Source organism: Urocitellus parryii, chromosome 5 (genome assembly GCF_045843805.1).
Source record: "Urocitellus parryii isolate mUroPar1 chromosome 5, mUroPar1.hap1, whole genome shotgun sequence".
NCBI classification, from domain to species: domain Eukaryota; kingdom Metazoa; phylum Chordata; class Mammalia; order Rodentia; family Sciuridae; genus Urocitellus; species Urocitellus parryii.
The window spans coordinates 17030516-17058485 of NC_135535.1; the positions used below are offsets into that span (position 1 = coordinate 17030516).

The 27970-nt window shown below is 56.0% G+C and overlaps 1 protein-coding gene across 2 annotated transcripts in view; it reads right to left on the minus strand.

Moving 5' to 3' along the window:
* Chst11 (carbohydrate sulfotransferase 11) overlaps nucleotides 1-27970 on the minus strand; it is a 208723-nt gene that overhangs the window by 88102 nt on the left and 92651 nt on the right. For both annotated transcript variants that reach the window (XM_026398486.2, XM_026398481.2), the window contains exon 2: nucleotides 12610-12695. In XM_026398486.2, the coding sequence (XP_026254271.1) occupies nucleotides 12610-12695 (86 nt within the window). The remainder of the gene's footprint in view (nucleotides 1-12609; nucleotides 12696-27970) is intronic.

Consider the following 27970-nt stretch of genomic DNA (forward strand, 5'->3'; position numbering starts at 1 on the left):
GGTAAGCCTCCCACCTACAGGAACGAAACCCCGATCCGATGCAAATTTCAGGTGGGCTGTGTGGCTGCCAGAGAGCGCTTACCAGCCCAGGAAGGACAGAGGCTGTGTGTCTGGGCCTGGTTCCTGGAGGTCTGTCTGTGAGCTCCCATGAGCCAGTGGGGTCCGCAGTGGTGCTGGTTTACACTGAGGTTTGTTCGGTCTTTTTCTTCTTTCCTTTTTTGGTACTGGGATTGGACCCAGGAGTGCTTAACCACTGAGCCACCTCCCGGTCCTTTTGCTTTGACTAAGTTGCTGAAGCTGGTCTTGACCTTGCAGTCCTCCTGCCTCAGCCTCTCAAGTTGCTGGCATTCCAGGCCTGCACCACCAAGCCCGGCTTTGTTAGGCCTTTTCATAGCAATAGTGCCCGAGGAGACAGTGTCCCTCCACCATCACCACACAGACAGTCCCCAACTTACGATGATCCCACTTAGGATGTCCACCTTCACCATGGGCTTATCAGGAGGTGATCCCATCATACACCAAGGAGCACTTCTATTTTCATTTTCCAGGCTCATCTCGCTGCTGTGGGATTCTGCTCACCACAGACCCAGCATCTCCCAGGCTCTGCTTGGAGCTTGGATATAGGCGAGGGATGCTTAGGGCCGACTAAAACAACGGGCGTGTGTATTAGTGTCTTACTGCTGCTGTAACAAATCTCCACTAGCTCAGCAGCTCAAGACCACACAGATCTACTCTTGCAGTTCTGGAGGTCACACGTATTAAATCCAGACATTGGCAGGGTTGGGGGCCTTCTGGTGACTCCCAGGGGAGATCCCTTCTGCAGGGCACTGTGGCTACACACCTGTCATCCCAGCAACCAAGGCAGGAAGATGGCAGAGGCAGGAAGATGGCGGGTTTGAGGCCAGCTCAAGCAACTTAGCAAGACCCTGTCTCAAGCTTAAAAAAATTAAAAGGGCTGGGAATGGGAGTGCGGCTCAGAGGCAGAACGCCCTTGAGTTCAATCCACGGTACCACAAAAAAGGAAAACCTGTCCTGTGCCTTTTCCATCCTCCGTCCACTTAACACTCCTCAGCTCACAGCCCCCTCCTCACACCCCTCCAAGCTCTGCTTCCAGGCTCACCCCTCCTTTTCCGGCTCTGACACTCCGCCCTCTAGAAACCCCAGGATCATCTACCATCTTCCACCTCTGACCGACCTCTGTGAGGTTCCTCTTGTCACACAGGTAACCCACAGGCTCTGGGGATTAGGATGTAGATGTGACCAATTGCAGACCTGGGGTTTTGAACTACCTTAAGTCAGGGTCAAGGTCAGGATCAAGGTCAAGATCAAGGACTATACCAGAAAGGAAGAAGAGATCTGCTTACCATTCCTTTAACTGGCTTAACCACCTGTGTCACACTTGTTCACTTTGAGGCTGGGGTAGTTTCATTCCCCCAAGGATCCTTTGCCCAGGTGCCCCCACAACAGGGTGACGGTGGCCCGCGGGATTCCCAGGATCCCACCCTGCTGGCGCCCGAGGTGTGCACTGGATTTGGTCCACGATACTTAGCAAGTTGTATTTGCACAATGAACCGATGGAGGCAAACGATGGAGGCAAACGGGGTTTCCTGGGCTCAAAACAGACTGCTCCCTGCACACTAATCGATGACAAATGGCTGCCATTTGCCATGGGCTGGTTTTGGCAAGGCCTTATCTTAAGGAGATACTCATCGCTTCTTCCTCTTTGACTTGTTACATCATAACCCTGAGCGGGCCGATTATCAATCCCAGCCACTCTCCTCTCAGCTCCCAGTTTTTATTTAACATGATGTGGGCCTGAATCCCGATCAAGTGCGGATTGGCTTTTTTTTTTTTCTTTTTTGGCTTAAAGAAAATCACCACGTCCTATACTGTCCCCTGAGGTGACAACAAGGAAACAACCAGCCCACAAAAGAAGCTCCATTTGGACACTTGCTCAAGAAAAATAGACACTGTACTCCAGAAGAGGAAGAAAAATATACAAACACACAAATAAATAAGCCGGGGGTGGGGATTTCTGTTCATCCCGGTCCCTCCTGACACTTCTCATTAAAAGAGGGCTGGCAGGTGAACTTGACCAGCTGCCCTCTCAGGAGCTCGGCCCGTGTCCTGGTGCCGTTGGAGGACGTTGGCCGGGAGGCGATCGATGAACGCGACGCAGGGAGCCTGTGTGTGGACATTCAGTTCCTGTCCCTGGTGACCATGAATAATTGGACTTCAGCCCCTCCCAGCTCTCCTCCTAGCTGCCGATTCCTTAAAGAAGTCACCCTGGGTTTCGGGCACCAGCTCATTTCTCCTGTCAAACGAAAGAAAACCGGCCACCTGCGAGCTGAGCCGGGGATGGGATCTGGGACTGAGATGAACTGTTCTGCGGATGACAGTCCCCGGTGTCACCAACAGAGAACACAGGAAAGGGGTGACACCATTGGCCAGCTAGTCTGTGGTGACAGAATGCCTCTGAGAGACGCATCTCAAGGCAGCCTTGGGGCCTCCTCCTTTTCCAAAGGCCACTCTGGCCCCGCGATTTCCCTATAAAATGCAATGGGATGTTCAAGAAGTCCCCATCAGGCTCGGAACGGGAGTTTGCTGGAATGACAATGACAAATAACACAGCCTCAGTGCTGGGCGGTTGGCGGGGTTCCCTCAGTAGCTAAGAGATAGTCTTTCTCCAATTCAAATTTGTCCCTCTGCAAAGATCCTAAGCTTGCTAACAGACGTTCAGGGCAGTCTTGGATCAAAAGGATACACCAGAATGTTCCATTTGCAAATCCCGTGGGCTGTAACTCGCTACCTGCAGGGACGTCCTCCAGTTCCCTCCGTGAACTTGACTGAGGCTGGGGAGTCAGCGCTTGGCCGGGCACCTCCTCGAGCCTTTCCCAGCTGCCTGTCTGGGGCCATCAGGGCTTTGAACTTCCTGCTGGTTGGGAACAAGACCCGGGACCATCTCGACTCCCCTCTGAATACCAGTCCTTGACCAGGCCCCACAAGTGCATTAAAGACGGTCGCTGGAGTGTCCACTGAGCTCAACACAAGAACTCGGCGGAGTGACGGAAATAGGCTCCTTTGGACAAGAAGAGTGAATCAGGAAGAAAATCACACGTGGTGACTCTGCCCACAGGGAAAACTCAAAAGAGGAGGATCTAAAAACAGCCTCCGAACATTTCCTTTTTTTTTTTTTTTTTGGTGGAAATAAAAGTTCCAAATCCACAGAAGAACCTCTGGCTCCCTCCCTGTGTCAGGCACCGTCTCTGGCCTGAGCAACGTCGTTCCCCGCTCAAGGATGCTGGGCCTGACTCGGGGCGGGGCTGGGTTTCTGGGAGAGGGGACCTGCCAGGAAGGGGGAAGAAGCTTCCGGCACAGGATGTGGTAGCCCCGCATTCCATCATGCCCTGCGTCCACCCCGGGAATCCTGCCTGCTGGAACAGGAGGCACCCCCAGACCCTCCGCCCAGGCACGTGGGAGCAGCACTGGTCTTCCTCTGCCCGAGGGCCAGCTGGCCACCTGCTCCAGCGGGCGCTGGGCGGTCCATTTACCAGCCCAGTGTACACCTCCCAGAAGCCACCAGAGACGGAGGGGACCCATCTCTACCTAAGACCAGTAACAGAACCAGAGGAGTCCAGATCACTCATCCAGCCGGAGTCTCTACCCCAGCTGAGCTGGTGGGGCCTGGCCTGGTCTCAAGAGCCTGAACGGAACCAGGCTGCGCAGTTCCCCAAACAGGCAGGACGACCTGGCGTCTCAACAGCAGCAAAAGCCCCTCAGGCCTCGGTTTCCTCATCTGTCAAGTCGGGAACATTGAGAAGCGGCAGCAGGGTGCCGGTGAGAGCCTCCTGCACAGACCACTGGGCTCCCTTAGAGGCAGCAGCTCGGACCCAAACTGGGATGATGATTTTTGGGGAAGAAGAACATTGGGAAGTTTAAAGGATGAACATGAAGCCATGATAACAGCAACGCCAACCCTCACTGACATGCCCCAGCCACTGTTCTAGATTTCACACACGTCAACTCGAGCTGGATCCGTTATCATCCCCATTGAACAGAGAGAGGAAACTGAGGCACAGAGAGATTAGGGAGCAGATGCCGAGTCACTCTGCCAGTAACGAGGGGTTTCCCAGGCTGCCTGACTCTGAGCACCTCTGGTTTTGACCTCGGTCCCCGTGTGGCCTCATTAGCTGAAATAAGTTATTCCTGTTTTCCAGATGATTGGTCAAGATCTCATGGCTAGGAAGTGGGACAGGCGGAATCCGAACTCGGGACACAGGTGGGGGGCGGGGCGGTAGGGAGGGGTCGGGGGGGGGGGGAAGATGAGGCTTCCAATGTCCCTTGGAGGTGAAGGCTGGGTGTGGGGGCAGGTGTGGTCAGAAACACCCCAACCCATGGCCGTCCAAGGGCCTCTGCTCCCCAACCCACCCACCCCCTTCATCCCAGGCCCACAACCCCCAGGAGGCCAGGGCTGCCCTCAGAGGTTTACAGTGACCTCTGCTTCCAGGGCACCCGTCAGTGCCCCTCCCTCTTCTCCGCAAGATGAACCGTGGTCACCTCTGAACAGGTGACACCGACCTCTGGACAGAGGAACCCAGGGGCTGCCGTCCATGTGGCCCACCCTGGGCTCCAACTCCCGGCCACGGACGGGCACCCAGGGCTGCCCGAGCACAGCTTGTCCCCCGAGGGTCCTGCGTACCTGCCAGGGGAGAGCAGAAGCTCGCGGTGCCCGGGGAGCGGCCAGGGCTCTTCTTGCTTCCCGGTGTCAGCAACGCAGACTTTGGTACCTCGTTTTAAAATTTCCTTCTTCCCTCTCTCCCTCCCTCCTTCCTTCCTTCCTTCCCTCCTTCCTTCCCTCCTTCCTTCCTTCCCTCCTTCCTTCCTTCCTTCCCTCCCTCCCTCCCTCCCTCCCTCCTTCCTTCCTTCCTTCCTTCCTTCCTTCCCTCCTTCCTTCTCTCTCTCTCTCTCTCTCTCTATATATATATATATATATATATTTTTTTTTTTTTTTTTTTTTCCTATTCTAAAGTGCAAGCCCTGATCTAGAGATGGTGTTTCCCTTCAGCAGGAGCAAGACGACCCAACTAGGCCACATTGAACCTCCGTCTTCCAAATCGCCTTGATCTTGTCTGAATCACAACAGCCCTCGCCCCTGGCCTGGCACCCTCCCAGCACCTGATCTGGATGCACTGAGTTTTCACCAGAACTTGAGGTAGGTAAGGCGGCTGTCCCCCTTCCCCAAGAGAGGACGCTGGGGCCCAGAGTGGGCAAGAAGCTCACCTACACACACAGCAGGTGGCACAGGAATCCCAGCCCAGGTGGCTGGTTCCAGGGCCTGTGCCCGTGGCCACTGTTAGACCGAATGGCTTCAGAACTCTCCCCCAACACTGGGGCGGGACCCAGGGCCGGGACCCAAGCATGCCAAGCCACGTCCCTGGGCTGGCCATCTGCTTCATCCGAGGACGGATCTGTGGGCGTCCTGGTGCTGGAGGAGGCCAGAGGGCTTCTCGGGGCTCAGCGGGACTGCCAGACCTGCGGATTGGCCATTTTGTGGCTTTAAATCCCTGAGTTAAGCAAGGCTGCCACAGGCCATTTTAGGCATCCCTGGAGTTGGCTGGCCGTCACGCCCTGTGGCGTGTCCCGGGAGGGCCAGCTTCCTTCCAGGCCACCCACTGCCTGCCAAGCTGTCGGTGTCCCCTTGGGGGTTGTACACAGAGATCAGCAGAGCAGCTCTTAGAAACTGCGGCGGCCGCTGTCCTAGAAGTCAGGCGCTCCAGGGCTCGGCCTCAGATAAATAAACGATCGTTCTCTTTCTACTTTTCACTCTGACTAGCAGAAAGTTTCAGCTTTTATGTGTGACTGACCTACACTGCTGGTGGACAGCACCGTTCTAGAAGACGTTTAACCTGAGCTTGGAGTGGGGAGAAATCAAGGAGAGCTTCTAGGAGGAGGTTTCATCTGAGCGAATTGAAAAATTCAGCAGGGTCTGGGCAGCTTGCATGTGTATGGCACCCCCCATGTTTTCCATGGATCCTTCCTAACTGTCCTCCTGGTGTTTATTCCTGTGGTACACACAGGGTCACCAGTGCTGGTGGAAGTGGGGTGGGCGGTGGCTCTCCTCCAGACCCCGGCCCCTGCCATCGCCGCCCCCAGAGTCTCTCCTACAAGGAGCCTGACGATGAGCACAGGCTGTGTTTCAGCTCCATCCACCCGACAAGGTTGAAATCGAGTTGGCCCAGAAGCAACCTGAGTTGGTCATTTACAGAAAAATCAAATTATGTGGAAGCCTCGTATAATTGAGGGTAATTCGGGAAATAACTTTCAGGACAGTGGCATCTCGTACAGCTGTATTGCCATTTGGCAATTGCTGAGGTCATTTTGTCACCCGAATACCCTTCTCGCGTGGAAGTATGTCAGATTGTATTTCTGCGGACTGACCCGGGAAGACCCCGTCGAGCAGCGTGCTGCTTCTCCAGGTCGGAAAGCACCAGGGAGAGGGAAGCTTCCATTTCTGGAACAGAACAACTTTCTGTAGAGAAAGCCCCAGTTAAATGTGGACCCCTCTGTGGGGTCCATGGCGCGGCCTCGGGATCACCATCTGCTACTGAGGGGCTCAGCTAGGTACCGAGATGGGCACACACAGCCACGGGGGTCTTTTGAACCACCCACACGGGGTCTGCCCGTTTTCCAGGGCGCGTGGCCCCACGCATCCACACCCGCACACACGTACCCACAGAGGCACGCGCGGCCTCGAGCTGCTCCATCAAGCTCCCTGATCAGCAGAGTCTGCGAGACCCACGACATAAATCAAGATGGTAGGATGTGCTCCTGATGACTCCAGCTGGGAGTCTCAGGCAGGAGCGAATCATGTATCTTATGATTATTCAACACAATCCCCAATGTGCCTGCAGAATGTCTGCGCCTGTCACACAGGGGCCTAGGAAAGGCCCAGACTCCCTAAGAGTTGGCCCCAGTCACCCAACTGCATCCAGACAATGCACGACCACCAATTCCACCAACTCTTCACCTTGGCACTGTCCTGGGTACCTCTGACACAGGACGTGGACTCTCACCAACCTGCAGGACTGGTGCTGGGCCCTTATGTTATAGACAAGGAAACCAAGGTTTGGGACAGTTGGGTAACGGCCCCAGGCCCTACACTGGGCAAGGACTCCCCGGTTCCCTCAAGCACCCAATCCTCTCCTTTGACTCAAGTTGCATCTAAGTCTAGTGTCCCCATCTGTCCTGCCTGGATTGGAAATCTGACCAGGGCAGCTTCACTGACCAGGGAATAATGGACCCACTAACCCAGGCAAAAAGCAGGCAGCTCTCTGTCCCTGGCTTCCGCCGTGAGCCTGGCCGGGCCATTGTAATTTGCAATCAATAATGGAGCACGCTCCCGAGTGCCGTGTGTGAGACCAGGTGAACGGCCCAGCTGGTCACTGCCCGCCAGCTGCCGTTCTGGTGGCCTGACAGTAAGTAATCACCCCGCACACGGAGCCAGTCTACGCCTAAATCAATTAATCCCGCTTCGGCTGGTAGACAGCTGTTGGGTCAAAGCAAGATAATCAGCTGGCCTCGTCATTGACCAGGTGGTTGGCAATGAAGCACTGGGGACTGTCCCCTGGTGCTCCTTCTTGCCCACCCCAGTATGCACCACCAGTCAGGATCCTTCTTCCCAAACAGCAGTGGAAAGACAGACAGCCCTCGGCCACTTGCTGATCTGTGAGATGGCATCTGATCCTTTGGGGACCCCCACCTGATGCCTGGCCTGGAACGAGTCTGGGATCAAGGTGGGGGGGTCCAGGGTGCTTATCTGGGCTTGTCCCAACACTTTCCCTGGAGGTTTGCCTTCTGGATTTATCTACGTGGTGCTGGTCAAGTGTCCAACCTCAAGACAGCAGACCCACAACTATTCCATTGAGCAGATGAGGGACAGTCGCCCCTTGTCTTGGTGGCAGAGTAGACACGGGCCTTCATATGGAAAGAGAGTGGGAACTTAATGAACACTCCCCACGCACACACCTGGAGTGGCTTTCAAGTGGCAGGTCATGTTAGAATCAAGGAATCAAAGATATTTGAAGCCAAGGTCCCCAGTCCCTAAAGACCCTCCGACCCAGTGCTTTTGAGTTCGGCCGCCCCTGAGACTCAGGAGGCAGCTCTGGAATATCAACACCCCGGCCGCATCCCAGACAGACAAGGCCAGAGTCTCCAGGGAGGAGCCCTGGGCACGGGTCAGTTTTTAGAAGCCCCCGAGTGGATCCAATGATCTAATCCATTGAATCCGTGATGGGCAGCCGCCAGGAGCCGAGCTGGTTCCTAAGTTGCACACTCGCTCCTGTGAGCCCTGGTGACAGCAGCCCTGACCACTGACCCCTCCAGAATGGTGGGTGAGACCCTTCTCCGGGCACCAGCCTCTCCTGCCCCCTCTCCAGCCAGCTCCCAGCCTCACCCTGACTCTGGCCACAAGCTCCTCCCGGGTCTCCTATGTGCCCCAGCTCCGGCTGCTCTGTCTGCACCGCCATCCCCGCTCCTTGTCACATGAAGTCTGCTGTGACCCACGCCCGTGCCAGCTCCTTGTGGAGCTCCTCCACGTGCACCCTGCCAGGAGAGGTTGCTACTCACAACCAAAGTCCCCATAACTTTGCAAAAACTTGTCATCCAGCACTCAGATGCTCAGGGGCCCTCTTCCTGTGCCTTTCCCCCGTTTATTCTAGAAATGTCTGCAGAAGAGGCAAATTTTGTCAAGCAATGCTCCCAGAGCTCCTTGGGTGGGGGCTGGGAGCATGCCCACCCCGGGCTCGACCCTGGGCAGACTTTCACCAACCCACACTTGCAATTGGATCAGCGCGCCCAGCATCCACCTGTCACCAGAGTGTGCCGTCCCACAGCAGAGTTCCTGCGGTGACTCCTGCTTAGCCTGGCTCTCCTCTGCAGAGCCCAATATAAGGTTCCCTACACAACATACGAATCCGCAGTTGCCTAGCGGGACACCTCCTGCGCCTTCCCTCCAGCCCATACGTCCTGTCTCCTGCCTTTGGTCCAGAGCATACCCCGGGCCTCAGCTTGAGCAGCTAGGAAGGAGACCCTGCAGGGAACAATTCTCCTGGGGGAGACAGAGTGCTGCTTCCCCTCTCCTGCGGTCCAGCAGGGCCAGATGGGCCCGTTCTGTCATTCAGGAGCTGTGTGATCTTGGCAAACCGCTCGACCTCTTGAGCTTCCGTTAACTGATCAGGGAAATGGGGTCGTCGGAGACCTTCCTCTGGGTGGTTGGGAAGACTCATTGAGGGGCTGGGGATGTTGGGCTTCAGGGGGCCCACGGGCGGGCGGACCAGGTGGCAGGCGGACCAGGCGGCAGGCGGACCAGGCAGCTGGCGAGGAAGAAGGATGGGTGCGCCTACCCCGCGGGTAGGAGGGGCAATTATGCCCTATTCATGGTGACAGCAGAGCCCTACCCTGGGCAGAGCTGAGCCCCGCGGCCCACAGATGGCTGGGCCCACAAATATGCACTTGGCAGCCCCTGAACTTTGGGTGACTTGACGCCAGTTGATCTGCTGGGCAATTACGATTTATTTTGGGGCCAGGGAGGCAGCAGAGAACCAGGAAAATTACAAGACATCAGAGTGCAGCTCTGCTAAGAATACCACCGGCTACACGGGTTGTTTTTTTTTTTTTTTTAAACAATTGTTGTCTTAATGGTTAGGGGTTTGCAGGGCACTAAAATAAGAAAACCCTGAAGCCAAAATCAGATTACAGCCAGTTCTCCCAAGGGAGGTATGAACCTTGGTCCAGTGACACTCTGGGTTTATACTTATTTGGGAGAAGTATCAAGGGAGGCAATTCCTGCCAGGAGAACTTTGCTAGCCACAGTGAGCACAGCATAGAGGTATTTGCAGTTTGTTCTGGGTTGTCTTTAGTAGTTCCTACTGTCTTTAGTGGTTCTTGCTGAGTTGTTGAGGCTGGCCTCGAACCTGCAATCCTCCTGCCTCAGCCTCTGGAGTTGCTGGGATCACAGGCGAGCGCCACCACACCCAGGTCTAATGTTGAGTTTTCTGTCATATAAAATAAAGGGTCCCCCTGTCATCATCCCATGTCAAACCCAAATAACTTGTCAGCATAGCCTCCCCCAGGGCCACTCGGAGGCTTCGCGTGGGAACGGAACGCAGTTACAACCGTCGCGGAAGCCAGCCTCAGAGAAAACATCCCGAGGAAACAGGGCCATCTTCCTGCAGGGACGTCTCCCCGCTGCCAGCTGAAGGGGCCGAGGACATGCCGAGCCATCCTTGAAGAAGGACAATGACTCACCCATGTACATCCTCACCAATGACGTCCCGCCCATGTTCCAGGCCAGGGCTACACGGACTTCCCATCTGGAGGTCACTCGGAGCCCCACCCTAAGGACAAGATGCCGTCCACCCAGAGGGTCGCCGCTCCTCTGGCGGGTTTACGAGGCACCAAGCGGGTCCGCCCTGGCCGTCCATCACGCGTGGCAATCCTGATAACCAGGGACACCTCAGAGGAGCCGAGCCCGTGGCCTCACCACCCTCCTGCCCCTGGCCCCGAGCTCCATGAGGAGGCTCACACTCCGGAGGACAGAAGCCACCAAGTCAGGAGCAAGTGGACCCAGCAGTGGACACCCACGGGGGCCCCGGAGCAGGACACGCACCTCGGGTGGCCCTGCAGGGTGGGTGTGATTCACCCCGTGTTATAGATCAGGGAGGGCGTCTCAGAGGGGCTCCTCCCTGGAGATGGTCACCTGCCCGTGGTCACCCCGTGGGGGAATGCGGACACCAGGCTCTGAACCCAGTCTGACTGTGAGCACTTGTGATACCGAAGCCACCCTTGTGACCTCGCCGATGACAGGCCATGCCGCCTCTGACACGTCAGAATGATCGAACTCTCCCAACTTCCCAGAGAGAGGATCGGGTGGGAACAATCTGCAGGGGTCCCCTGTGGCTGCAGGTCACACAACGAGTCAGAGGGGAGCTGGAGCCGGAGCCCAGATGTCCACTCTTTCAACCACAGATACCGGGGCACCTGCCCCCAGCCAGACCCCGTGTTAGGTGTGGGGGGCCCAGGACATGGGCACAGACCTCCCACTCAGAGGACTCCACCAGAAACAGTCTGCCCGGGACATCCTGTGTCCCCTGCCACCGCGAGATGTCCACCAAAAGACAGGGATGGTGAGCATTGAGTGGCCTGCGTGGCTTTCAACCCGGCTTGTCAGAGACCCCGGGGGCAGTCAAAGCCTGGTCCCCTCTTCCTGGAGACAGCAGTGTCGATGGGCTGGGACGCCGGCCAGTAATGGTCAGGTCACGGGCCACCAAAGGAAAGGGCAAGATCACATCCCCCGCGGGGTCACCCGAAGCCAGCAGAGAGGCTCTAGCAGGACTGGGTTTGTGGTCGGCGGGTTCATCTGGCCGAGTCGCACCCAGAGCCCCGAGGTGGGGTGGCAGGGCCCGGGCCAGCCGGATCAGGCCACCAAGCTGCTCAGACACAGAGCCCATGCACTCAGAAGGGAGTGGAGGAGGGAGGCCGGAGAGATGGGGACCAGACACTTCCTAGCCTCATGCCCTGGAGTCCAGCATCCTGGAAGGCCGAGCCACACCCCGCCCCTTCCCCCAGCCCTTCAACCTCAGCCAGGGTTGTCCCTGTCCCCAGGCGGGGATTAACGCTCCTCCAGAGGGCCAGCCAGGGATTTCCACATCAGGACCCCACACCACGGGGCCGTCGCCATGGTGACCGGCCACCCCAACTCCACTCCTCTCTCCACCAGCCACACGACTCTTTGACGGGAGCTTTTTGTTGTTGTTGTTCTATTTTGTTTTTATTTTTCTCCCAAAGCAGCTCATTTCATAACCGACCCCAGAGGCCTCGTTTGCTGCCTCATTCAATGAACAAGTCAGACTGACGGGACCCTCTTTAGCAGGAGGTCCCCACACACAAGGGACGTGGGAGAGAGGGCCTGCCCACCCCGAGCCTGGGGGAGGCTCCTCAAGCCCTGAGCCCAGGGCTACCCCTGCGCACCCTGAAGGTCTGAGAGCAGAGGCTGGCCCCCAGGGCCTCTAGCCAGCACCCCGGGGCCTCTGTTCATTGTCAACATTTCTTACCAGGTTCCCAAGTGTCCCCCAGGTTGAGAGTCCCCCTTCAAATGCCTGGGGCCAGAGCATTTCAGATTGGGGATTTTTTCACATTTTGGAACACCTTGCACAGACCTCACAGGTAACCTGGGGCTGGGACTCAATTCTAAACACGACCTTCATTTGCACTTCAAATGCTCCTCAGACCCAGAGCCTGAAGGGACAATCTTTCCAATGCACCTGCATGGTGACTGCCACCAGTCCCAGGAGGTCGGGAGTAGAATATTCCCATTTGTGGCACCATGGCCATGTTGGGCTCCCAAAGTTTTCAACTGCAGAGCACTTTGGATGTCAGACATTCAGATGAGGGTGCTCAACCTGTGCTGGGGACCGGGACCACTGCAGGGCGAGGGAGGGCGGTTTCAAGTCTCCCCAGTCCATCCTTTGGCAGTTTTTCTGTCCCACTTCCCCCACCCCCAAACCGCCACATGCTGACCGTCAGGAGAGCACGGAGGCGCCCCAGGCTTACCTGGATCGGGTTGTAGAGCTCCTGCAGGGGACTCCGTGACCCCTTTCGACAGCAGATGTCCACACCAAAGGGATTCCTCCGCATGACTGAGGAGAGAAAGCGAAGCTGGTCAGGAAGCTGGTCAGGAAGGAGGCAGAGGGCTGACCGAGCAGAAGGCATCCAGGAGCGGGGAGAGACTGGGGCACAGGCAGCTCCGAGCAAGGAGAGCTCCTCATGCTGTCCCTGGACCCCAAAAAAGAAAAGGGACGCGGCTGCCACGTCCCAGGCAGTGGGTCTCCCAGCCAAGTCCGCGGCCAGAAGCGGTTTGCTGGGAAATAACCAGAGCTGCGCGGAGCCCTGCGCAAGGTGGCCCAGCATCACCCAAATATGCACGCAACAGGCGCACAGCCCTTCGGTGACAGTGACGTCACCAGGCAGTAGGCACTCTTAGCTCTGTCCAGACCTCCCATGGCCTGACGCTGACCTGGACATCATCGTGCAGCCCAAGGCCACTCACGACTCCGTGGACGGTCCCCCTGTGGACGGTCCCTCCGCACTCGGTGACCTGGACCTCTCGCGCCTGGTGTCTGGAAGTGCCCCGTGATTCTCCTCCCACCCCCAGCGCGGCCGCAGGCCTGGCCTCTCCTAAGCCTCTTGTTAGGATGCCATGTTTTCTTTAAAATATCAACTCGTGTCCCAGAGAGGGGGGGAGGGAGTTTGGTCCTGGATGGGCAGAGACGACCCAGGGGGTCAAAGGGGGGAACGAAGAGAACTCAAAGCCCACCAGCATCCAGGCCACCCAGACAGGGTTTTTAAACAGAAATGGATTCTTGCTCACAGACACCCTGGCTCTGTGCCGTCCCTCACCAGTGCCTAAGGCCTAGACAGGCCTGATCATTAATTGTGGCAGAGGAGGAAAGGAGAGGGGGAAAGAAGGAAAGATGGGCCGGGCACAATGGTGCACGCCCATGATCCCAGCAGCTCTGGAGGCTGAGGCAGGAGGATCACAAGTTCAAAGCCAGCCTCAGCAATGGTGAGGTGCTCAGCAACTCAGTGAGACCCTGTCTCTAAATAAAAGACAAAACAGGGCTGGGGAAGTGGCTCATGGTCTAGTGCCCCTGAGTTCAATCCCTGGTACCCCCCCAAAAAACAGGAACAGGGAAGTTGAGGGGGGAATATTGAATAAGTGCTTCTTCCAAAATAGGAGGCAACTTTGTAATGCAATCATATAATAGGGGCCAGAGTGGAACAAGGAAAATAGTCCCTTTCCTAAGCCTAAAGGATTCACCCGCTATACAGTGACAGCAGAGTACACAGTGGGACATCCCCTCGTTCCTTGGAACAGTCTGGACTTGAATCCTGGCTCTACCATATATTGGCTGTGTAATGTTGAGCAAATTGCCTAGCCTCTCTGTGCCTCAGTTTCTATGGGGAATGGCCAGGGCCGAGCGCCAATCAAAGTGAGTTTATTTATTTTTTAATATTTATTTTGTTTTTAGGTGGACACAATATTTTATTTTTATGTGCTGCTGAGAATCGAACCCAGTGCCTCACACATGCCAGGCCAGTGCGCTACCACTTGAGCCACATCCCCAGCCCTTAAGTGCATTCATGGCTGTGCATGGTGGCGTACGCCTGTAATCCCAGCCACTGAGGAGGCTAAGGCAGGAGGATCCAGAGTTTGAGGCCAGCCTCACCGACACAGCAAGACCCTGTCTCAAAATAAAAAATGAAATGGGCTGAGGATGTGGCTCAGTGGTAAAGTACCTCTGGGTTCAATCCCCAGTACCAAAAAAAATAAAATAAAATAAAATAAAATAAAAATTTAAGGACAGTAGCATCTGAATTTCAGATACTTTTCACATGTCAGGAAATATCATTCTTTTGATTTATTTCAACTGCTTAACAAACACCGGCAGGGGGCTGCATTTGGTCCCCAGGCCCCAGTGCACCAACCCCTGCCCTGCCGAACCACCCCAAGTATTCCGGGGTCACAGCTCCACACACGCCCTGCCTGGCCGGCAGCCTTCCCAGGATCCGCAGGCAAATGTCAATACATAAAAGCTGCTGGAACGTGACCAGGCTGACCAGGGGAACACTGGCTCTTTGTCCCTCCACGTCGGCCCCAAGAAGAGGCAGGGGAAAGTCTACCTTGTGTTTTTCTTCATTTATGACTTCATTTTTCATTTCCACCAAAGAGGAGGTAAGCTGTTAAATGCACGCCAGTCACCCTTGGTGCACAACGACACAGCAACGCTTCGGAGGAGAAAAAACAGCCATAAAACTTGTAAAATTATGCCCACGCCATGCAAGATTAAGTTCTCCCTGTGGCGACAGACTGGCTCATCGGGGCCCCGGGCTGCGGGACGGCCACCGTGAAACCCTACCGTGGAATCCATTAAAAGTCTGCTTTTTATGGAAGGCAGTATTATTTAATTGGTTTATTTTTCTAATGCAAAGGCCTTTAAAATGCTTTGACCGTGTGGGGCCTGCGACTCGGGGCCTCCGCCTGCAGCCCTGCCTGTGACTCCACGGGGCGCCTGTGAACTGGCTTTGGCACCCCAGGTCTCAGAAGCCGGAGGGGCCCTGAGTGCCGTTTATTAGGATGATAACAATCCTGCTGTCGACAGAGTGGGGCGCGCTGGGCGCCTGGGAAGAGGGGTCCTCCCAGAGCCTCTGTGCACTTCAGGCCCCTGAGTGAGGTCAAGGCCTCGTCTGCCCAAAGCCACGTGTACCTGGTGGGTGCAGCCCGACCTGTGAGCTCAGGGCCACCTCCTGCCACTGCTCAGCCTGGCTGGGGGTGTGGCTCAGTGGTGACGCACCCCTGGGTTCAGTCCCTGGTACCCCAAAAAATAATCCCTGTGCCTTTGCAGCACACATGTGACATTTTTTGCTATTTTTCACCCTTGGTGGGTGGGGTCCCTGGTTGTGGCCTACAGAACTTGCTGGAGTCTGAGATTTTACGCTGTGTGTGACTGAGGACAAGGGGCATCAGGGCAGGTCCAGAGGCCGACCGGCAGGCGGTGGCCGTCAACGTAGAGAGCACTCGAGTTCGGCTCACTGACCCTCACAGAGGTCCTACGGGGCGGGTGCCACTGATGTCTCCTTTTTACTGTCCCCTCTTTACTGAGGGGCGGGCTGGGGCCCGGCAGGGTTAGCTCAGTCACCCAGGGTCAGTCACCCAGCTGGACCACAAGTGAGGGCCACGGAAACATCTCCCCAGTTCCCTCCTGGCCTGAGGCCTGCTGTCTGGCCACGTCTAGGACGGGTGGTCCCCTAGGCAACCCGGGGCTGCAGGACGCATGGGCAGGACAGGCAGGACGGGCTGGCCAGACCACGGATGGCCACGATGGCAGAATCATTCACTTAACAGATGTTCATCGAGAGCCTGCGAGAGGCTGGGCTGGGGAGGCAGGCCGTCCCCATGTCACTCAGCTTGCCTGGGACCCAGCAGGTCCTCCAGAGGCCCCCCGAACGTTCCAGGCCCTCAGCACCCGTCAGGGCACCGCGCGGGACGGTCGTGCTGGATGTGGAGGGAGCTGCTGGGAGTTATTTTCCCCCTTTGAAAGTGTAAGGCCTGATGACCAAAGGAAGCGAGTCCCTGAGGACAACTGATGGTCACCCCTGGGTGACCTCCTGCCGTCCACCCACCCGGGGTTTTATTGAGCTCCGACAGTCGTTTTCTTCTTTCTCAACGCCATGGAAGGAAAGGCCCAGGGACCTCGCTGTTTCCGTGCACAGCGTAGCTTCTGGGACCCCAGGAGCCCCGCGTCTTCCCAAAGCTAAAGCGTGACCCCAGCCGCGGGCTTGTGGCACCAGGATGAAGAGGGCACCGTCTCCGGGTGAAGCTCTGTCCCCGCCTCCACCCGCGCAGGGTGCGGGAGCCAGCTCGGGGCAGAGGAATCTGCCGTCCGGGTCTCGGTGGCTCCTGTGGCCCGGTCAGCGCTGCTGGCACCAGGGGGGGCGGCTGGGCTGTTGGTTGGGGTCAGACGTCCCGGGAGCCAGGCAGAACCCGCCTCCAGGCACGTCGCAAAACCAAGTCGTCAGCATCCAAGGGACGAGGACACAGCCCAAAGCCTGCCATTCACAGGAACCTCAGAAAGTGACAGGATGATCTCAAGTCCCCTGTGGAGTTGGCTGCGGAGCCAGGGCTGGAAGTCAGCTCTTGGAAAATCCAGTTCATAATAATCACGGCGGCCAGGTGTGAGGATTACCACGTGCCCGGTACAGGCAGGCACAGGGCTGAGCCCTTTGCTCACATGGTTTCAGTGACTCCTCATAAAAACCCTTCAAGTTAGATAACAGTAATAACAGCATCTATTCCCATCTTACAGTTGAGGAAACTGAAGCCCAGAGAGGTTCTGTAATTTGCTTGAGATCACACAGCCAGCAAATGGAAGGGCAGGTAGCACGTTCCAATCCCGGTCTCTTTCTAAAGGCAGGGAAAGAGGGCTTCGCACTCACATCGACACCATCTTTGTGCCGCCAGTTCATTCAGCATTCAAAGCGAAGCACTTATGTACTAAACTACCAAGTCCAGTGGGGCTCCGTCCTCCCTCCGGCAAGACCACCCTAACATCCAGCTGACTGGGGACCGTTCCAAAGCCCCCGACCTGCTAACAGCCTGACGTGGTTCCTCACCAGTTCCAGGCTCCCCGAGCGCAAAGCAGCTGTCTGCCCAGGGCCCCACTCACACCCACGCCCAGCACAGTGCATCCGGCCAGACGGGACAGGTCTGATCCACCCTCAGCATCCTGCCCCAGGGCACCCACAGCACCCCCAGGAGGACAGTCCGTCACAGCTGACCCCCCTCCCCCAGGTCATTGTGCTGAAAGCAGAACAACCAACTGACCTGGTTCCCCAGGGACTGAGACCCTGGGAGCTCGGGACCTGTGGTGCCAATACCAGGAAAGCCCCAGGACCAGCGGGTCACCAGACAGCCCTGGAAAAGGAGGTGTTCAGACATTAAGGCCAACCAGGTCCGGACCAGGCCTGGGTTCACCCACGGGACAGCCTCGAGGGCCACCTTCCTGTCTCCCACGCTCAGCTCCAGGACACCCACAGTAACAGTGCCGAGGGCCTCGTGACGCGTGGCCACGGAACCAGCGTGGGAAACGGCCTGGCCCTGGCCCCGAAAAACCATCCGTGGGACAGGGCGCAGGACTGGACCCGCCCCGGCTCTGCCACGGAGCCAGCGGCCTCGCTAGGAACGAGATCTTGTGGGGACAGACTGAGTGTCCTGAGGCCAGACCCTAAATCTGGAACTCTGAGAGTGTCACAGTGCTCAGAGGAAGTTTCAGGTTTGGGATTTGGGGATGAGGAGGCGTTAGCTGCTGAAGTCTAGGCAAACATTCCCGATGCAGACCCTCTGCAATCCGGAACACTTCAAAGGGCCCCAAGCATTAGAGCTACCCAATCCGTGTCCCCTCAACTGTAGAGCAGAACAGCGAGGTGCCAGGCATTGGGTGTTGTGAGTAATCTCACGAAGACTTAATGGGGACAGGGGATGTGGGGGTTCTATGCAAATACTGTAATATTTTATATTATATGAAGGACCTGAGAGCCCCTGGATTCTGGTATCTACAGGGCAGGGGGGGCCTGGCACCAATTCCCTACTCTAATACTACAAAAATGGGAATTCCTGGCCCCCCAAATCTCAGACAGCTGGAGGCTAGGCCTGGGCCACAGGGCGGCTCTTAGAACAAAGCCTTGTCTTAGGGACCAGCTCTGGCCTGAAGCCTTCCCAGGAGAGGGCAGGGCCGGGAGCCCCAGCCTCCACCCCTGCTCAGTTTGTTCTGCATCCAGTGCTGCCCTTTGGGGACACCCCCCCCATTACGCTCTTTTAAATCAAAGAGCGGGGGAGACTCAGGACAGAGGAAAAAGCCACAGCAAGACCCAAACTACATCTGAGCCTGGCGTGGTGGTGCACACCAGTAATCCCAGCAGCTCGGGAGGCCAAGACAGGAGGATGGCCAGTTCAAAGCCAGCCTCAGCAAAAGTGAGGCGCTAAGCAACTCAGTGAGACCCTGTCTCTATATAAAATACAAAATAGGGCTGGGGATGTGGCTCAGTGGTCGAGTACCCCTGAGTTCAATCCCCGGTACCAAAAATAAATAAATAAAGTACATCCGTGGCTAGTCCATTCAAAACTTGTAAAAACCTGTATCGCCATGAGATTTCATTTTATTTCAAACAATCTTTGGCAGATTGAATCCAAACTCATTTCTGGAGCCTGAGAGGTTCTGGACTGGCCACATCTGGCTGCTTCTCGTTTTCAGAGGAGAAAACCGGCTCAGAGAGGGGACAGAAGGGCCAGAGGTCCCACAGCTGTACTGCAGGGCCAGCCGAGGCTGGCACACCCCCTGCAGTGCCAAGCCCCACAGGGCCCACAGCTGCCCCCTCATCACACCTGCTGCCTGACTGAGTGCTTCACGCACAGTAGGTACACAGCACTTGTGTTTCAATTGACTGAAACTAAAACTAGAGGCCAAGCAACCCCAAAGTTACAACAGACACTGACTATACCAACAGGGACCAGGCCAAAGCCCCTCCTCGCAGCAGAACAAAGAGGAGTGAGCAAGCTCTGTCCTCACACGACTTCTCCCCGTGCAGTGCGCCCTCGGGATGGTTTAATTCGCCTCCTTAGCCAAAGTCGTGAAAATCAACCAAAGCAAGCAGCAAAATTAATATGCTGTGCTCCTCCTGGGCTCTGAGGTGCCTTAAATGAGCTCTCTGTGCGCCCCACAAACACTGACACTTACCCCCTCAGGTCCTTAACCCCCTTGCAAGCAGGTGGTCTCGTGCCCATTTTAAAGATGAGGAAACTGAGGCTCAGAGGAGCCGAAGAATTTACCCAATGACATGGCTACAATGTGGCAGAGCCGAGATCCAAACCCGGCACCTACAATGAGATGTGTCACCAATTACAGATGTCAGCAGCTGGACAAGATGTGCACAAAGGCCGTCCCAGAAGCCAGGGCCTTCGGGTGCTCTACAAAACATTCAGCATGCCTGTGTTTGTAGGTGACTTCTCAGGAGCCCCAGAACATTATCTAACTTCACCATCTGGTTCTCATGGCTCTCTGCACGCAGAGCCTCCCACAGGGACAACCCAGAGCGCTTCGAAACCAACATATTAGAGACCTACAAACAAATTCAATAAAGAAAACTGAGGGTCAGCCGGGTGGTGCACACCTGTGATACTAGTGACTTGGGAGGCCGAGGCTGGAGGATCGCAAGTTTGAGGCCAGCCCCTGCGACTTAGCAAGACTCTCAGCAACTTAGTGAAACCCTATCTCAAAATAAAAAAATTTAAATGCTGGGGATTAGCACCGTGATTGAGTGCCCTTGGGTTCACTCTCCATGAAAAAAAAAAAAAAAATCTCAGGGATTTGGCCTTGATTTGGCTGGGGAGTAACCTGAACCCTATCACAGCCAGGTCCCGGCCCTCTCCCCTACGACTGTAAGCTCCTTGAGGCAGGAAGCCCCTCCTGTGGGAGGTGGCTGCAGAACCAAAGTGAATTGAACTTTTGGTGAATAAAGGTCAAGGGTGTGAATCCAAGAATCAGGTGGACGCTCTCGGTATACCTGGGGAAGGGAAGAGACTCGGCTTCACCTACAGGCCACGAAGCCTCCCTGGGGGCTCCACTGCTCAGCCTGGAAGAATATTCGGAGCCCATTAAAACACTACCTGCCAGGAGAATGGCCCCCAACGGATTCACCAACGCCAGCGGCCACTGTGATCCGCCCGTTGTTTCTTTTAGAGGATTTTGGTCACCTGCAGAGCAGGGGCCGTGCTTAATTCCAGAGGCACAAGGTCCCTGCCCAGGCTCAAACCATTTGTCCACCTGGCAGGTGAGTGTAGAATGAGCCACATCCACGTCAAGAAGGGCCTCTTAGGGACCATCTGGTCATGTGACTTTCACACAAAAAGAGGTTCTAGAATGCTCTATGGGGCTGAGGGAAAGTGGCTTCAGAGCTGGCCGACTGCACAGATGAAGGGCAGGGGGCAGATCCTAGGTGCTGAATGTGCGCCCCCCTTCCTGCGCTGAGACCCCGTGGCGCTTTGGTGGGTGGGCAGTCATGAGGGCATGGCCTTCCTGGCCGGGATCAGTGCCTGTGTGAGGGACCCTAGAGAGCCCCTTGTCCCTTCTCCCGGGGAGGGCACGGCGAGAAGGCATCGCCTAGGAACCCACAGCCTCTTGATCCAGCAGCACCTTGAGGTGGACCTCACAAACTTCTGTTGCTTAGAAGTCACCTGGTCTGTAGCTTTTTGTTACAGCAGCTGGAACGGACAGATACCAAGCTCAAAAATGATCCTCCAGGCCACAGGGTTCAGCCTGCAACCCACTGGGAGAAATGGGAGCAGGCAGAGGGGAGAGAGGAAGGGTAGGGGGCAGGGCGGGGGCAGGGGGCCCATCCAGCCGCCCGAGCCCCAGGTCCAGGGGAGAGGACTTGACTGGTCAAGGTCACGTGGCTGCTTGCCACAGAACTGCGGCTAGAGCGAGGGGCTCCCGAGGCCTGCCTTCTCCCCTGCACACACGCAGCCGTGGCTCTGAGCCGGTGCTTAGCCTCGCCATGTGTGACGAGCTGATATTTTTATTCTCTTCTTTTTTTAACACGAGTCACGATTCATGAAATCAATTTCACAACAACCAACAGACCATGACGGGTGGTGGCAGAGCCCTGGCGTGGGTCTCCTGAAAGACGTCAGGGGTGAGGGTCGGGCTGGGGAGGTTGTGTCGGACTTGAACTTGAGGAGGACTGACCAGCAGGACTCGTGGCTCCCAGGCCTAAGACTTCCTCCCCATGCCCGTCCCCGCAGCGTGGGCCATGGTGTCCCCAAGGCTGTGCCCACCAACCCCAGGAGCCTGCTGGCTCCTCCTGCCCACCTGCTAATGCCCCTGTCAGCTCGTCTCCCGTCACCAGCCGAGGACAAGCCACCGCCTCTCCTTTTGCTGTGATCGGAGACCTCCTCACTGGCCAGCACGGGTGTCCCTGCTCCCAACTCGACCTCCCAACACGTCCCCACCAGCGGTCAGAATCCTCCAAGAATGTGAATCACATCGCGATGTCCTCCCGGCCCCAGAGACCTGCCACAACCGAGAACAAGATCCCAGGTCCCATGTGTGGCCTAGGGAGCCGCATAGGACCGTGGCCTTCCCCGGCCACGCAGCCTCTCGCTCAGAGCCAGACCCTCGGCCTCAGGACCTCGGCACTCCCTGCTCCACCAGCCTGGGACACCTCGCCCGGTACCAGGGGTCGCTCTCTGCTTCCTTCTGGTCTCTGGACATCTGGCCAGCGCCCTGGAAAAGCTGCCCAGGACACACGTCCCCACCCTCCTTCCTCCCTCTCCGCCTCGCTCTGCCCTTCTGCCCTGCACTCGTCACCTGTTCCCCTATTTGAAATGCTCCCCTGGCTGCTGCTTGGTGGGTCCCTTGAGACTAAACGCTCCCGGAGGAGGGGCCACAGTCTCACCTCCCAGGTGTCCTTGGTACCCGAGAGGCCCTAGAGCCAGGCCTTGGGGACCGAGTGCACGCAAGACAGCTCCTTTCCGAGACGGGACACTGGACGCGTTTTGAAGCATGGTCACCTCAACCCCTGGCCCCTAATCTTTCCTGGGAAGAGCAGACCTAAGGACTTACAAGAGGACACCCCGCCCATCCGAGCACCTCCAGAGGGGCCTGGGGGGCTGCAGGCATCTCGGGTCCCGAGGGGCTCCACCTCAGGGAGGTCTGAAGAACTGGGCAGCCGGACAGGGACCAGTGCCCAGCAGGCACGCAGGGCATCCGCAGGGGCAGAGAAGCTGGGGCCAGCGGGGGCCGGGCCTGGCTGCGGGGGGACTCTCGGGTCCCGTGGGCCTGGCTGTTGGGCCACGCCAGCTAGGCCCAGGCGCCTCCCTTCTTCAGGTTCACCCCCAATCACTGCAAAAATGTGTTAGAGGGAGACCAGACATGGCACCTGTGCGCGTGTGTGAAGCAGGGCCTGGGCTTGAGGCACTCACGGCGGAGAATGGACCGGGTTTGCTTTATTATGGAAAAAAAAAAAAAAGAAAGAAAAGAAAACCACAAGCTAAAATACTGCATCCTCACCGCGTCTTAGGCGTGCAGCTCAGTGGTGTGTGGCGCATTCAGGGTGCTGTGCGAGATCTCGGCGGCCCACTCCAGTCCCCAACATACTGGAGGCCCTGTCCCCACCACTGTCCTTCCTGCCCCTTGCTGTGACGCTGCTGCTCCCCTTCCTTCCTCTGCACCATGTAAGTGGAATCCGCGGGATCTGTCCCCTGATTGTTTCCCTTGGCACAACGTCGTCGAGGTTCCTGACGTGGCAGGACGTGGCAGACTCCGCTCTCCTCGGGGCTGGAGCAGGGCATCGTGTTCAGGTTGCACGTGGCCCCTCGTCCTCCCGACAACCCTGGCTGCTCCCGCCTTTCCCCACTATGAGTGTTCGCGTGCCAATGTCTGTCCAATCTCTGCTGGGGTCTTCCTGAGACCCGGGGCGTGACCCTGAAGTGGGGCTCAGAGGCTGGCAGTCGGGGTGGTCAGCTGGTGGCCTTGGACCAGAGCTGGAGGGACAGTGGCTCTCTTGAACAGAACCTCAGGACGGAGCCTCGGGGTCTGATGCCCTGGAGGGGACCTGTCGGCTGTCTCAGCTGATCCTAGCGCTGGGGGCCTGGGGAGGAGGCGAGGAAGGGGGTGAAGAAAGGCAGCCCGGACGGAGGCTGTGAAGGACGGAGCCGGCCACCCCAGGCTGGGTCGGGGGCTGCGGGAGCTGCCTTCAGACGGAGGAGAACGTCAGGCCACCGAAGCTGCGACCGGGAAATGCGTGGAGAAGGTGACCCCAGAATCGTTGGAGATGCCAAAATTCTTACCTTAAAACCCCAGGATGGCACCGGGGTGCAGAGAACGGCCCAGCACGGGGGAGCCCCTCCCAGCACCACCAGCCCCAAAAAGGAGGAGAAAGGAATAAAGAAGAAAAGCAGGACGATTTCAAATTAAGTGGAGAAAATGTACAAAACAGACAAATCTATAGACGCAGAAAGTGGGCTGGCGGCCACCCAAGGCCAGGGCCGGGAATGGGAGCGACAGGACACAGACAAGGGGCTCTTTCTAGGGGACGGAAATGTTCTAAAATTAGGCTGCGGTGATATTTGTACAACTCTGTAAATACCCCCACTTCCTAGAGGGCTGACTCTGAAAATGGGTGAATTTTATACAAGAAATAAAGTCTCGATGCAGCTATTTTTAAAAAATAATTGCAGAAGTGTTTTCAGAATCAAATCCATAATGTGAACATTTCTGAGATTTTGACCAGTGGAGTGCAAGAACGATGTGGCAATGCCGACACGAAAGAGTAAACAGGACAAACTGTTCAACGTGAGATCGTCAGTTGAAATCTTCTATATTTGTATATAATACTGGAACATTAAGAAACTTGAGATCCATCGTCTTCATAAGTTGGAAGTATTAGATTTATATTATTTAGATTCTTGTCAGGCAGTGAAGTAATCAAAAAGGACTTTAAATCATCATTATTATTATTATTACTAAACTGGGAATTGAACCCAGGGGTACTTAACCACTGAGCCATATCCCTAGCCCATTTTTATATTTTTTTTTTTTAGAGACAGGGTCTCAGTGAGTTGTTTAGGGCCTCATTAAGTTGCTGAGGCTGGCTTTGAACTCACAGTCCTCCTGCCTCAGCCTCCTGGGTCAGTGGGATTACAGGTGTGCACCATTGCACCCAGCAAATACATTAAATTTTAAATGCCATTTGAGTTATCCAAAGGTAGTTAAGTTGGTTAAAAGCTAAATATGAACCCAAGGCCACCCTAATGTAACCGGTGAAATCAATTGGGTTTATAAACAGAAATTAAGATCTGAAATTTAAAGGCAGGATCTGAGATTTGGGACTTTAATTCTTTTTAGATTTGTCCACAACTGTCACCCTCAAAGGTGTGAACGACCTCCACTGATAGAGTATGAAGAGGACTTGGGACCTTGGGGTAAAGGAGGACCATCCGCCCCAAGCCCCAGCACAGATCTCCTCCTTCAAAACCTCTGCATGGGTAGAAGGATTTTATTCTCAAGAAACTTCATCTTGTGGAGAAACCGTTTGAGAAGCTGAAATTGGCCGTTCACGTAGGGCAGCCCTTCTAAATTACATTTGATGCTCACTTTGATAAAACAAGATAGCAGCGCGATAGAGATCCCATTAATTACATTTTACACCTTAAATGAGCAACGATGAGTGGGGCCCAGCCTCCGCCCACCCCCTCCCTCCCTGCTGGAGAACCCAGCCCTCCCCTGCGGTTTCCTTGCGGGGCTTAGAAATTTCTCTTGCAGATAAGCAGAAGACAATGTGCCAAAAGACTTTCTTCCCAGCGCCGGGGGCCCCAAGTCTGACTTCCCAACTTGGATGCACCCGATGTCTGCCTCTGAGGTCCCCCACACTTACAGACCCGGAGCACCACCTCCACAGGTCACCTCTCCTGAAGCTTCTGGAACATGCAGGGCATCAACTCCAGGCCTCCCCCTCTGGAGCACATGGGGCCACTCAGCTCTGCCCACGATGGAGCCCCTGGCTCAGCTCAGCTGTGCTGGGCAGCCCTGCCTCGTCCACTCAGGCAGGCTGCTCGGGGTCCAGCCCCTCATGGCCACCAGGCTCTTTGGAGGTCAAGGAGACTGTCACCCATCCTTTGTGTCTCTCAAGGCTATCTGGGGAAACCCTGAGCTTCCCTAGGTTTTGCTTTCTGCCTCTCTGTAGAAGGTGGGAAGGGGCCCTGGACAAGACCAGGGTGTACTGGGTTGAATAGTGTCCACTGCCCCACCTTCCAGAACTGTGCATGGGAGGACAAATGGGTGGGGCTGTAAGCCACCCGTTTTATGGAGGTTTGTTACAGCAGCCGTAGGTAACTAATACAGACAGGTTCGCATCAATTTTGGCCTCAGTTACCTCATCTATAAGATGCCTACCTAGTGGGGCTGTGGTGAAGACCTAGTTAATCCTGGTGGCCCAAGGTAAGTGCACAGTAAGACATCACTAGTGATCACTCCTGATGGCCACTGTGTTGCTTTTCTCATTATTCCCCAACAGAGCACCTCAAAATCGTCTTCTAACCCAACCCCAAATCTCTCTGACGTGGACGTATGTAGACATATTCATCTGTGGGCACTAAAGTATTTCACAAATCAAAGAGAAGTTCTCGAACTGTTCGTGGGCAGCAGGGGCTGGTGACGTGCTAGGGCGGGCGAAGCATTCGGCTTTGCTCACCTGAGAACGCAGCAACTCAGGATGCTGAGAGGGGCTGCAGGCCCGAGGCTCTCTTTTCTCCCACAGCAAGAGAGAGAGAGTCTTTCTCTCTAGCCAGAGAGTCTTCCCACAAGGAAAGACGCCCACAGCCACGCCAAGATGAGCCTTCCAAGGCGGGCGCTCACCGACCCAAGCCCACATTTCCATTTCCATATGTCTAGGGGGTGGGAGGAGGGAGTGCTCTCTGTGTTTGTTCATTTGTATTATTTTCTTCTGACTTGTCTGTGGCACGGAGAGAACACTGATTTTAAAAAAACATGCCCACATGCACTACGTCACGGAGCCAGGAAGATGTTTACACCCTGCAGATCCAGTCGCCTCCCTCCTGGGGAAATTACACCCAGGGACTGTTCAACAGAAAGGGAAAAAAAGTTACATTGCAAAGATGCTGACCAGAGCCTTTCCCTCCTGAGGGGCACACACTGGAAACACCCCAAGGTGCCCAAGGTAATCGGAGTTCACTTAGGTACAGGGTATGTTGAATTAAAAAAAAAAAATAAAACACTACTGACATTAAATGTCATCACGTCAAGGCACGGAAACGGGGTTTAAGGCCACAGAATTCCAGATAAAGATGGGGGCTGCATCTGCACAGACACACAGGAGCAGAAGAGCAGAGAGCAACAAGCACCCTCCGTGGAGTCTGCTTTTCCCTCCGAGTCGCACATCACTTAAACAGGGTGACTTCAACCAGCCACTGGATCCAAGTCGACTCCAGATGCCGCTGCAAACCAGGCACGTGCTGAACAGACAGCTGGACTCTCCCCAAAGAAAACTGAAAGCTGTCTGCTGCCACGGGGGTGGGTTTTCTCCCCACGGAATTGTGTGTGTGTGTGTGTGTGTGTGTGTGTGTGTGTGTGTATTAGTGCATGTGTGTGCGTGCGTGCGGGTGCCAGGATGGCTCCAGGGCCTCATGCGTGCTAAGCAGGTGCTCATGCACTGAGCTGCCCCCCAACCCCGAGAGATCTGATGCTCAGTGAGCCCATCTCTGCGTGTCTCAGGGAGGTCTCGGAGATGCTTGGGGTCACCTGAGTTGCTGCCTTCAAGAAGTGCTGAAAGGGGGAGAGACATGAAAGTGCGTGACAGAGGATAGCCAAAAATGGATGGGGGGAGGACGGGACGGGGGCTGAGGATGCACCCACAGCTGTGGGGGAAGCTTCGAATCTTCTTCTCCTTGAAATGTGGCCAGGGGACAGGCCCCTGCAGCTGCACCCTGTCACACATGCCCACGCTCCCTCTCTCTCTTCCCTTCCTGGGATCTGAGCTGCAAAGCGGAGCCCGAGCCACAGTCCCCTGAAGCCAGCTTAGGAAGGGAACGAACCCAGCCAAAGATCCAAAGCTGCTCTCGTGAGCTCCCCCAGGGAAACGTGCACCGTTTTAAGACGTTTTTCCCCTTAAAATAAAATAGCATCGTGACAAAATAGACAGTCTCATCTTTCCCTAGAAGGTAAGAAAACCTTGCCACAGCATTGTTGCTATGAAGAGCAGGACGCCGTGACCTCTTGGTGCGCAGCACTCGCAGGGACAGACGGTGCTTGGGCATCAAATCCCGCCCCCCAGTCGGCCAGGCCGGGTCTGTGTGTGCAGCCAGATTCAGACCACAGGGGGTTTGCAAATGGGTGGGGCCCAAGAGGAGGCAAGAGCCCGTGTGTCTGTACCTGTGGGAAGTGGCAGGTGTCAGGGCAGTTCTGCTTCCAAGCTTGCTGTCTGGCGTCTGGATGACCCAGGGACAGGAACGAGCAGGACTCCACCTAGGTCTGACTGCCTACCACGCCAAATGCCAGGCACTGAATAAACATGATTTTGTTTCGCCAGCGCCTCCTCTCGCCCACCCAGAGATGAGCCCTGTCTCCACTTTATGGAGGAGGACGAACCCAGGTCCATGCCACAGGCACCTGGCAGCAAAGGTCGGAGGGTCTGGGCTGTAACACCAGGTCCCTGGTGATCGCCGGTCGCCATCAAGGCTTCCTACATGGAACAGAAGGGAGAGGGGGAGAATACCCAGGGCACACAGACCAGCGTCCCCAGCTCCAGGTCCATCCCCGAGCGAGAATCCAAACATGAACCCGGG